Source organism: Haplochromis burtoni, unplaced genomic scaffold (genome assembly GCF_018398535.1).
Source record: "Haplochromis burtoni strain Fernald_Lab_line unplaced genomic scaffold, NCSU_Asbu1 Contig_641, whole genome shotgun sequence".
Taxonomy (NCBI): Eukaryota; Metazoa; Chordata; class Actinopteri; order Cichliformes; family Cichlidae; genus Haplochromis; species Haplochromis burtoni.
The window spans coordinates 100,933-113,600 of NW_024583002.1; the positions used below are offsets into that span (position 1 = coordinate 100,933).

General features: G+C 41.5%; 1 protein-coding gene across 2 annotated transcripts in view; it reads left to right on the top strand.

The window, feature by feature from the left end:
* LOC102297485 (semaphorin-4B) overlaps positions 1-11,652 on the top strand; it is a 59,003-nt gene extending 47,351 nt beyond the window's left edge. For both annotated transcript variants that reach the window (XM_005949193.3, XM_005949192.3), the window contains exons 9-15: positions 2,515-2,696; positions 3,211-3,361; positions 3,945-4,155; positions 4,272-4,387; positions 6,832-6,989; positions 7,331-7,422; positions 9,104-11,652. In XM_005949193.3, the coding sequence (XP_005949255.1) occupies positions 2,515-2,696; positions 3,211-3,361; positions 3,945-4,155; positions 4,272-4,387; positions 6,832-6,989; positions 7,331-7,422; positions 9,104-9,876 (1,683 nt within the window). In that variant the 3' untranslated portion in view covers positions 9,877-11,652. The remainder of the gene's footprint in view (positions 1-2,514; positions 2,697-3,210; positions 3,362-3,944; positions 4,156-4,271; positions 4,388-6,831; positions 6,990-7,330; positions 7,423-9,103) is intronic.
* Positions 11,653-12,668: the final 1,016 nt, after the last annotated feature.

A 12,668-nucleotide genomic window follows, 5' to 3' on the forward strand; every position in this document is an offset into this window, starting at 1 on the left:
GAGGTATGAAGACCCCTCCCTTTTGGCAGGCTCCAAATCTAATGCACTTTTGCAAACTGTCAGAAAACACACACTCCCTTTTCTTTCTGTGTCAGGCCAAGTCCTGATATGTTGGTATGCGGTTTTATTTAATATATCAAAACCATGTTGCGTGTCATAGTTTATCTTGACGGACACTTAGAAAAAGAGAGTATGTTTCTTGTTAGATAAGATTAATTTAATGGTATTCTAACTACTGTTTCTTTACTTACATTTTCCAAATAATTCTACTTATTCTACTACTTTTTTCCTTCTCCCAGTCTTTCCGATCTGCCCCCGCTCCCTTCTTGCCCTCCTCCTTTCTTTTGTTTATTCAGGTGTGCGCTCTGAAGGGCTGTGAAAAGTGGGCATGTTATAAATACTGCATGGCGCAATTTTCTTTACCTCGTGATCTATTACATCTCAGGTTGATGAGAATCTTGGATGTAATAAATACTATGAGAGTCGGCTAATGCCGCACAAGGAAGCGGGTTTATTTTCAGAGGGCAGCTATCAGAGGGGAGTGGTCGATGCGATTGTACAAGCTGTGCATCGGAGCACGGCAACAATAGCAGTGGACAGCTGAGAGAGCAGGAATGTGGTCTCCTCATTATGTGGACGGGCTACTACCTCAGCTTAGTAATTGGCTCCCAGGCCCTACATCATTCCCACGAGGGTGGCTTCACCTCACTCTTGAGCAATGTGATTGTTTGTGCGTGTGACAGCACATGGAGGAGGAAACGGAGGTAGTTATAGTTTTGCACTTTATTACCTCCTCACTCCTTGTGTGGTTATTTAGGAGTTGTTCTGGGTTTGGGAGGCCATGCTGACGGGAACATTTGGATTTGAGGGAGGAAAGCTGTCTTGAGCATGGGCGAGGTCTCTTGTTTTCGGTCCTGCTCTTCCTCCCCTTCCTCCTAGTCGTGCTCCTCTAGTGTTTTCAAGCTTGCTCGCTGTATTTGGGAGGAGTTCCTTTTGGTGTGTGTTTACAAGCACTTTGATAATTGCTAGTCCTAGAAAACTCTGATAAGTATTTATGGGAATATTTTGCGACAGCTTGAAAGAAGAGCAAACGCCTTGTCTGTGAGCTGCAGGTGAAGTCAGGCATGAAGGACTGATCTTTATTCCAAAGCTGTAATTAATAACTAACCATTGTTTGTTTTTCTATTTCGCTATGCTCTCTCCTTCAAAGGGGAGCTGATATTTTATGCTGTGGCATCTTTTATGCAGAGCAGTTTTTCTTGTTTTCTCTGTGTTGCATATTTTATTGTTAAAATGCTTTAAAAAAATAAATAAAAAGGAGGGTCATGAGCATCTTCCGTTTCTCAACAGCACCCTCTGAAGCAAAGGGGATGGATTGCAACTGCGATGCAAAACATGGGCTCCAAAGTAATGTGTGCCTTTTCAAGGAGCTCGTACATTGCAACATATTTTAAGTCCCTTCAGTAATTTCACTGGAATGTTTGGCCTTCATGATCTGACAGTTTGGGGCTGTTTTCACTCATCTAGGGAACTTAATGCAGTTTGCTCTTAGCTTTTAAATGATTTATAAAAGTTTTTCTAGGGAAAGTTTTTGTGGTTCATATAGAACATTGTTTGCTATCTGGTTTATTTGCTTTTTCATGCTTCTGACAGCAAATTTAAAATCCACTTGAGCTCTTAGGTGTACTCGGGCCGGGTTCTGTAAGGCTCCTGGTCCAGAGCTGACTCAAAGCCCATGGTGTCCTCCCTTCCTGCCACAGCCACAGCCTTTCCAGCTAAAAGCAGATTTTAGTCATAGCAAAGTTGAACTCCCAGATTTTGCCACAGCTCTGACCTTCTGAACTCAACTACTCTGCACTCCTCCTGCTTTTATCGCAAGATATCAGCGTGTTCCATGATTATCTCATGGAGAAAACACATTTGTAAGCCAAATATCCACATGCTCCACCAAACCTGCCTCCACCTTCGTACATTCTTCACACATCAATGATAGAAGCGTCAGTATGACACAGATATTGTAAAAATTAGAAAAGTAAACCCAAACAAACCAGGAGGATTATGTCACAGTCACGTGACACATGGCTGGGAAATGAAGGGATCACTTTGAGTTTGTGGCTTTTTTTTTTTTTTTTTAAACGGGGCGTTTTTTGTCTTTATGTAGTCATCTTGTGTTTTATTTATTTTGTGATGTGTAATTGTAGTTGTGAAATAGATACTTGCGTTATGTAATGATATCCTATCTAACCATGTGCTCATGTTGTCTTTGCTGGTAGCTTTGTGCAGCTGTCTGTTGTTAAAGCCTGGTTAAAGGATTCTAGTGAAATGTTTAAGGTTTCTTCAGATGAACTGGAAATATCAGAATAATGCAGTCATAATTAAGTAATACTTTTTATCAACTCAAGTCCAAAAATAAGTACAGACTTGCACAACCATTACAACCCCTGCCAGAATCTAATGAAAATTATTACAAGGACATAAAGTCCTCTAATAAACTTGCTGAATCCTTTTTTTCAGGGTGATAAAGGGGGTGAGCGAGTCCTGCAAAAAAAGTGGACTACCTTCCTGAAGGCTCAGCTCCTGTGTTCCCTCCCCGATGACGGCTTCCCCTTCAACATTATCCAAGACATGTTTGTCCTGAAGCCCACGGGAGACAGCTGGGAGAGCACAGTGTTCTACGGCGTCTTCACTTCTCAGTGGTACGACTCAAATGCAGGCGATGGTTGAGACTGTGACAGTGCTGTATGTCAGCTGTGACAGTGACATAAATCGCACACACACTGTGATTTGTCACACTGTTACAGTCAAAGTTTACACACAAGCGCGGCTCGCACACACCCCCTCTAGAGCCAGTTTTTATTTAATATCTGCGCTCGCACTTGGCAAGTTGTTGTTTTTCACTTGGCTCCTCTGAATTTAGAGCAGCTGTAATGTGCTTAACTGCTGATACGAGCCAATGTGATCCCAATGGTTAGTTAATGTATCAACAAAATAAAGGTTTTAATAAGGAAATCGCTCATGCGCCAACTCTGCAACTGTTCTCCATTGAGAAACTGCCATTCCAGTTTCTTGAATAAAATGATGGCAGTTGCAAAAAAAATCTCAGAACATGTGGAAAAATGTGTGATGTCGAGTTCTGATAGGTTAACATTTTGGTTCATTGACCAGTTGTTCACAGCTGAAACCCTTACATCCTCATTAATACGTTTACAGGTATAAAGGCGCCTCGGGAAGCTCCGCGGTCTGTGCCTTCACTATGGAGCAGGTGAAAAAAGCCTTCAGCGGGCGCTACAGAGAGGTTAACAGGGAGACACAGCAGTGGTACACCTACAACCACCCTGTACCAGAACCACGGCCTGGGGCGGTGAGTTGTGAAGGCCATATCTTATGACAAACAGTGCAATTCACTGCAACAAGACACAACTTCTTTCTGTGGCTCTTCATTCAGTAACAGATAAATGAGGATAAAGAGCTGTCTTTGTGGTCATGTGTACAAAAGCTATATTAAACACACCAACAAAACATCCCGTCCTACCTGTAGTGTTATTTTAGGCTGTTGAACAAGTCTGACGTGAAGCAGATGTTCCCCATTTATTTTCTTTGTCTGCTGGAAAACAGAAAGTACTATCCTGCTGTGGGTTGTACGAGAGCCAAAGAAATGCCTCAGAGCATAAAAATGGAACATACAGCTTAAGAACATGATTAAACCCATCAGCCAATGTGGTAGTTTTAAGCTCCTTATCTCACTGATTCCATTTTCATTTCTGTGTTCTTAAGTAATTAAAGCCAAGGTCAGATGTAATTCAACACCCCATCGTATTGTATCTATTTTTCAGTACTGCTCAAATAATAAGCAGAGATTCTTTTTTTCTTCTTCTTCTTCTTCTTCTTCTTCTTCTTCTTCTTCTTCTTCTTCTTCTTCTTTTTGTTATTTACTCTCCCCACAGTGCGTGACCAACCACGCCAGGCAAATGGGAATCCAGTCATCCTTGCACATGCCTGATAAAGTGCTCAACTTTGTCAAGGACCATTTCCTGATGGACAGCGCGATCCGCAGCACGCCACTGCTGCTCAAACGCAGCGTACGCTACACTCAGATCGCTGTGCACAAGATCCAGGGCATGGAGAGAGCTTATGATGTGCTCTTTATTGGCACAGGTGGAGCCTAATATATTCTACAAGCATTTCATTTAATAGGAACAAAAACAGAGCAGAAGAAAACTGTCCTCTGAAAACTTTAAATCTCACTTCCGCTTGTTCTGTGTGTCTTCCAGATGATGGAAAACTCCATAAGGCCATCAATGCCAATGACAAGATGCACATTATAGAGGAGATGATTCTGTTCGCTGAGCCGCAGCCAGTGCAGCACATTGAGCTTGATCCTCAAAGGGTAAATCACCACCTTTTAATATACACTGTATATAAAAGATGAACATAGCCACAAGGGTATAACTACTCCCAATTTGTTAAATTTAGTGTCTTTGCTGCCATGTTTTTTGGTTTTTTTGTGACCATATTAGGACAAGAGAGAGTGAGAACTTATCAGCTAACACTGCCAAGCTTTTTTTAGCAGAACTCATCAGTACACAGGTGCTGGTCATTATTGTTGAGTAACATATAAAACAAAAACCTAAAATTTCACTCACCTGAGGTAGACCACAGACTTCATTTGGTTTAGTACCGTATTTTTCATACCATAAGGCGCACTGTCTATGAACGGGTCTGTTTTTATACATAAGGCGCACTAAGTGAAACAAAAAAGTCATAAGTCAAATTTTACTCAACTCATTCTTCTTGCTGTCTCCACTCCTGTACCATTGATTCATTAATGTTGAATTCTCTCGCAGCTGCTCTATTCCCATTTTGTTGCACTATATTAATGACTAACCTCGTATTATGGATGGATTGTCTCAGTTGTTCTCCTGACTGAATTGCCATGCGATTGCATTTGTCACTAACCATCGTGAACCCTCACCTTAACTTTAATCGAGTGGAAAAAAAGTTCGCGTTCATCCTCCAGCTTCACTGTGTTTATGTTATGCTAACTTAGCTGTGTTGCTAGCGATCACATACCACATCATTATATAACAGCTATTCCAACTTCAGTAACCCTAAAAAAGTCACTCCTGTTTAGTTTTCGGTCTTCCTTTATGTTGAAAGTGATAGCAGAGCTGTATGTTTTAATTTTTTCAGAAATCTCTCAGTCAGAACATGCTATATCATGTTTAGGTGGAAACTAGTGAGCTAACTTCACGCTAACTTCTAACTCCGCTAAATGTAATAAATTCTGTTTTCATGGATGCCTGGATGTTAAACTTAATTGTTACACCTGGTAAAGCAGCCACACTGATCTTTTTATTAAAGAGTTTTTAACTCTCAGTGATGCCGCAATATTCGTTTGACTTTGGGGCCTGAACTGGATGGTGTTTTGGACCCAGATTACTCCGCGAGGCTCCTGACTACGGTAGCCATAATGCTCTGACAATCCATCAAGTGGTGCGGCTTCGTAGCTTACCAAAGTCGTACTAAAACATTTTTTGACTGATTTTTGAGTGTCGTGTACTACATAAAATCGATTCAAGGTCAGTAAGGCACACTGGATTATAAGGCGCACTGTCGATTTTTGAGAAAATTAAAGGATTTTAAGTGTGCTTTATAGTGTGTAAAATATGGTACACTTGATCACAAAGTATGATTCTATTAAAAATGCTCCTGAAACACCAAACAGCAGTCGAAAGGTCAAGTTCACTGGCTTCAGTTAACAGAGTTTAACCCTAAGAAACGACCACGAGATACAGACATCTGTTTCCGCATCCACCTGTCAGTCAAAACCACCAGTCAAAGCTAACTTTAAATGGTAAGAATGTTTTAAAGGTTGAGTTTTTAAAAGTTCACCGGCTATCATGTGGACATTAAAACAGCTAGCCCTTCTTTTGGCACTCTTCTCTTGCCTTTATTTTTAGACTCTGAAGGTGTCTTCTTGATCATTAGCAGTGTTTAAAGCAGAAAATAAGGTAAAATTGATTTACTACAACTTAATAACAGCGTAATACAACCATAGTGGCCGTGTTGCTTTGTATCCATTTATAATAAATACTTTATCCCATTTTCGAATGTTTGGTGTTTAATTTACAACTAATGAAAATGTGGAAGAGCGCTCTTTATCAGAGCACAAACTGGCTTCAGACATCTTCTTTCCACAGGGGCCATTCCATTGAGTTTTCCTGTAAGTTATAGCACCGTCTGGAACGGAGTTTATGATCCTCTCTGGCATTTTACCCAGAGCTAAATTTCATTACCTTTTCTCTCTTTATTACATAATGGCCTCTCTCGGGGCGAGCAGCCAAACTGAAATCTTATCTTAGATTATGTAATTCTAATAAAGTCTGAGATACTGTTTGTGAGTGTATTCTTAGCTCCAAATAGGGAAATGAAAGGCTAAGACAGAATGCTTATGGTGTCTGTCTAATACAAGGGCCAGAAAAGCTGGTCTAAATATAGATTGTGTATTTGGGAACAAGGGGGAGCCGTGCGTCAGTATGACAGGAACATTAATGTTGCAAATGCATATCTGATGCACAGATGTAGGTAGTAAAAGTGCTAAAAATGCTCCTCAGATGGTATCAAGAGAACAGCTGGTCAGAACTACTCCATTGTGTAGGTTATGCTTTTCTGTTGTAATTAATTGTTTAGCATTTTTCGTCTTACTCTGCAACCAAAAGCAGAATGTTTTTTACCTTTTATATTGTAATTAGATCTGAAATCAATAAAGTATTCTGATTCTGAAATGCACTCCCCCCTCCCCTCCCCCCTCCCCTCCCCCCTCCTCTACAGGGTCTCTTGTTTGTGTCATCTTACTCTGGCCTGGTGGAGGTTCCTGTAGCTAACTGCTCCAACTACCTGAGCTGTGGTGAGTGTGTGCTGTCCAGAGACCCTTACTGCGCCTGGACCGGACAACTGTGCCAGGATGTCAGGATGGCTCCACCTGACAGGTGAGAACTACAGCACGCAGGAGGAAGACATAATTACACTGTGCCTTTTACTGTTAAAAGCAGGAAAATATGCAAGGATAAAAATTCCTCGTTGCTCAACCTTATGTCTTTTCTACAAATGCGCTTTTTTCTTTGAACGTCTACCCAAACAAACACACAAAATAAGCATTCAAGGATCTGCTTTATGTCCCTTAGTGTTAATTTTAGAGCAACATTAGTCACTGTATTAGTAAGTTTTAAATGAAAGACTTGGCGATTGCGATAGGAGACATTAGTAATGTAATGTAAGGTGCCTGTCATTACATCTGCCTGTTGTTTTTGTTTGGTATGTTTTGCCTCAGCCACTGGCAGCAGGACGTGGAGGAGGCTGACACATCAGCTATTTGCAACAGGACTCTTCCTAACCCCACATCTGCCAGACCAGTAGCTTCTCGTGAGTGTGTTCTTTCTGCACAGTGGCCTTTAATTTAAGTGTGTCTGTCACCTCACGCACAAACAGCATGCACTTAGAGTTCACAAAAACATGTTGCCACTACTGTCAAGTCATGCACATACAGTTGTAAGAAAAAACAAGTTGCATATTCATGCAAGTTGTTTTCCAAATTCCAGTTTTGAATTTAAAGTGCTGTAGTAGGAGCTTCAGGCTTATATTTAATGGATATAAAGACAATTGGCTCAGCATTCAGAAAAAAAAAGATTAAAGATTAAAAATTTGTCTACTAAACCTTGTACCTCAGATACAGGAGAAGCAATAATTTTCATCCTAGATCTGTCTACTTGACGGTATTCATGGGTCTGTAGGAGTTTGTATAACTGCATGGGTTTCCTGGACTTGGGGAAAAGTCATTTGACCACACCCCTAAGCTTGTCTAGTGGGGAGTAGTTCAGGAGTATGGGATATTGGGTCAGCTGTTGCAGGCTTTCCAGTTCCTGTACAACCACAGTGTGAACTTCGTTCTTAATGCCAGCAATACGTCATATTTCTCTTCCCTGTGGGTCGTGGGCTCAAACCGTGTGTATGAAAATCAACACCTCCATGACTGAGACTTTGGTTCACAGCTGTAAAAAGGTGGATTCCCCACTTTGATTGAGAAATTACTTGTAGCCTCAAATAGAGGAGTTGAGGAATTTTAGGGTCTTATTCACAAGTAAGGGGAGAGAGGAGCAGGAAACAGATTGGTGCAACAGTGATACGGGTGCTGTACTAGTCTAAAATGGGGAAGAGAGTCCTGTACATGAAAACAAGGCTGTTGATTTACTAGCCCATCTACATTCCTACCCTCAGGTGATTTGGGGTATCCAACTAGGGTGCCTCCTGGACACCTGCTAGGTGAGGTTTTCTCCGTATGTCCTACTGAGACTAGAGATTAGATCTCTAAGCTGGATTGGGAACACCTCGGTGTCATCCTGTGAAAGCTGGAGGGAGATGGCTAGGGGGAGGTAGGTCTGACCCAAACCCAGATAAGTGGCAGAAAATAGTTGAATGGTGTTGAAACTAAAATGTTTTTGCTGATGTGTTTTATGCACATAAGATTTTAAATGGATTTAAGTAATAGAAATAGAAATATGGTGTTAATTTGTTAGCTTCATGGGTGGCTCTTTATTATTTAAGAAAAGAGCCATGCTTTCTGTTTATATTCTTTGTGTCTTCAAGTCGGTCTAAGCTAAGCTAATGAGCTAAGCTAACTCGTCCTGGCTGTAGCTTAAAATTAATTGATCCCCTCATTCTTGGAATGTGAAACTACACCTTTAAATGAGACTTTCTTAATCATGACTGCCAGGTTTATAAAACCAAGATGAGTTGTGATAGAAACACACAAAATCTCATGTTAGATGTTCTGTCTTATTAAGGATGTTTTGTGTTGGTTTACACAGCATGTGTGTAAATATAGGCTTAGTGGTCTTAACATATGCTATTGCTAATTGCCAGTAATTAATCAAGTGATCATGCAAGTGTTTTTCTTCTTCTTTCCCTATTCAATCCCTACTCAGCTGAGGTCTGAACCAAACTGTGGGTTAAAAGATTCATTACATCCCGAGTCGGTATGCAGTTGGTCAAATTACTGGCATGTTTCAGTGTTTTGAAACAACATTCCTTTTATTTTTGTTTGTAGGTGGCTCCCCTTGTCAGCTCATTACCATCCCAGCCAACACATTTAGAGTCCTGCCATGTAAGCTGCGGTCCAACCTGGCACAGAGGAGGTGGCGTTACAGTGATAGCGCCAGCCAGTTCCTCTATGCTACCCCCGAGGGAAACCTGGTAGTTGTGGCTCAGTCTGAAAGGATTGAGACCTATCAGTGCTGGTCAGAAGAGGAGGGCTTCCACCAGCTGTTGGCCAACTACTGTGTGAGGGCAGAACCACGCCAGGAGAGTACCACTCTGATTGGTCACTCCCGCACGCCTCACATCACGCGCGAGGAGACCATCATCCTGCCTGGCGAGTCTCGCTCTGAGCAGGTCCATACGAAGACGTACTGGAACGAGCTGATTGTGGTGTGCGCTCTGTTGGCCTTCTCCCTCGTGGTGTTCTCCTTGTTCGTCATCTACAGGAACCGTGACCACATGAAGTCCATGCTGAAGCAGGGCGAGTGCCCTAACATGCAGCAGAAGAAGCCACGGATAGTTGGAAAGCCCACAGAGAGTTTACCGCTCAACGGTAACACAATCCCCGTTTCTACTTCAGATCACAAGGGCTACCAGACGTTAAACGACAACTACATCTGCAGCACGCCGACACACGAGTCCTCGCCAGATAACAGCAAGAGCTTCTCCGAGGCCTCCGACAGGCGGCCGCTTAACCTGAAAGAGAGCCACGTGGAATACTCCCCAACCTGCCCTCGGCCCAGAGTGAGGTTAGGCTCTGAGATCAAAGACTCCATCGTCTGAGAGCACAGCATTCATTAAGCGACGACACCCTGTATCTTCACGAGGGATACAGGCCACCGAGCAAAGGAGAGGAGACCCAGACATCCTCCTATATCACAGCACATCTTTTATTTTTGTCATCTTAGTTCTGTGATCAGTGTGGAGGTCATTTTGTTTAGTCATTTCCACTCCGAAGCCAGAGGTCGGTCCGGTTTGCTGTGTAAGGCAGAAAAAAATGAAGCAGCACAATACTCCAGTTTGAGCCAGGATCAGGAACCATGGCAGCTGCTAAGAATAATCCTCACACATTACTTTTTTCTTTCTTGGAGTCATTCTCATGGCCACTAACACCATATGTGGGTGAGCATAAGGCTGGGCAATATGGGGATTAAAAAAAAAATAAAATAAAAAGATAAACAGAAGACCTTTTAGTTCCAATGTTTATCACACTGTCTTTTTAGGTATGCAACAATAAAAAGTTGTCTAGTCTAGATATACATCATATACTATTACAACCACAGACAGCGAATTTAAAAATATTTATATTTTACCCAGCCCTGTTTGAGTAATCTTGCACATTCTCTGCAGAGTGTGGCAGCCACACGTCTGTTATTATGCACACTAGAGCCAAGCTACAGCTACATGGTGACCAAGAGTTCAGGTTTAGAAGTATTATAGTACATGAAATGCATATTCATTAAGATCCACGGATTATGGACACAAGTCATAAACACATTCGTCCCCATTCGCTGAATAAACGTCATGACTGTATGAGGATAAATAAGATGAAAGCTGAAGCGGAGGAGGAGAATACGCCACACCACTGTCTCAATGAAAAAGGACTGCAACGTTAAGATGATAGAATATGTGTAATTATATATGATGCTACGCCTATATGCTGACGTTTACCTCCTGAATGTATGTTGTCGTCGAGAGAAAGTCTGTTTCACTCAAACAAAACTGCACCACAGATGATTTAGAGAGACGGTTGCATTTTCGCTCATCTGAGTCAGCCCTGCTCTTGAGTGTTGACCTGCAGATTCCATGATGGGTTTCTAAATGGACTTAAAAACAGCTGCCCCCTTTTTTTATGTGCGTGTGCGTATTTGTTTGTTTTGTTTTAATGGAACTGAAATTCCAAGTGCAGAGAGGCAAAGGAACAAAAAGAAATGGGGACAGCTTCACCTCCACCATATTTGGGGCAGCACCAAAATCATCGTTGTGCACTGTGCCAAAAAAAGCTAAACAAAAATAACTTGTCTTATCTAAATGCAATAGTGCCATTCTCACATGCCCATCTCATGCTTTGTGTTAGCATTGATCACTGTCAAAGAGCACATGATGACGGACCCAGGGAATGGGTTTCGCTAAAAGTATTGTGGCACTAATAATAAATAAATGTAAAGTGCAAGGTTGGGGATTTCTAAGACTGTTAGCTCATAGCAGACTTTACGGACTGTGTTGGGCAAAATAATTGTTGTAAATTTTAAACCGGGGCCAAATGTTTTACATGGCGATTACGTGCCATGTGGTTGTCAGGTGTGAAAATATTCCAGTTTTCCTTCTGCCATCTCACCGAGACACATCTGAGACGGTTGAGCTCAGCTTGTCTACTTTAAGTGCTAATCAAGCCACTCGAAGTGTAAAACTTACAGAATAAGTAATAACTAATGCTGCTGTAGGGGAAAGGAAATGTTGCGAGTTCTCTTGTCCAGACTACAGCTGTATGATATCATGGCATAGATACACAGACCTTTTGTATTAGCTCAGTTTGACCCCGCCCCCACCAGGTTACAGGTCCCAGACTCGCCACACTCAGTCAGAAGTCGAGGTGACATAAATGTGAAAGCACAAGTAATCAGGGTGTTGAATACTTACAGGTTTGCACATTTCACTAAAATCAGAGCTTGTTCCAAGAAATGCAACTACTGAGGTGGACGGTATGGCTGCTGAGGAAAATTTTTAGAAATCAGTTATTACAGGGACCAGTGCAGCCATCGCAAACACTCTCGCACCCACATTGCTAAGACTTTTGAGACTTAACGAGCAGAATTTTCCAAAGATGCAGAACTCCGATCATGTTGTGTAAATCTGAATGAGAAACATTTACACAGCCGTAAGGACAACATGGCACCACATGTCTTAGACTACAACACCAGGTCACTGTATTGATTATGTAAGCCTACAATATATATTCCAGTGTCATGCAGGATCAAAACTTTGCTTTTTCAAACACTGAGCAGATGAAATGTTATGTAACTGCTACAAGTTGACAAAGTAACTGCACAGCATACTGCGCAACAGTGGTCAGTGTTTCCTTTGTTTCTTAGGTTTTTGTTGTGTGTATATACAGTACCTGTGCTTAATATTGTGTGTTTTTAAGGGACCTTGTGCAAGATGTGTTGTAGAGATAGTCGTGAAACTAGAGAGTGAACACTGGTGATTTTTTTTTTTTTTTTTAATTTTATTTATTTTCTTCTTTTCTAATTACAGATCTCAATGCTGCCTATTAATAAAAACATTTGACCACGCTGTTAGTTTAGCATCTGGACTAGTTTTCACTCAAGCACATCAAAGCAGGACAGAGATGGGGGTTTTTCATGCTACTGATGAAAGTTTGATGAAGAGATCAACATCTTTTTTTTTTCCCCTGTAGTTAATGTGATGCCACAGCTTCCAGTTAGTTACTTTAGCTTAGCATTAAAAGGGAGAAACTCTGTCTGACTTTGTCCAAAGGTAATCTTAGTCTGCCATTATGAAACGTATATAATAAAAAAAAGATGGACCAAGTCTACCCATTGGTTTTAAAGCCC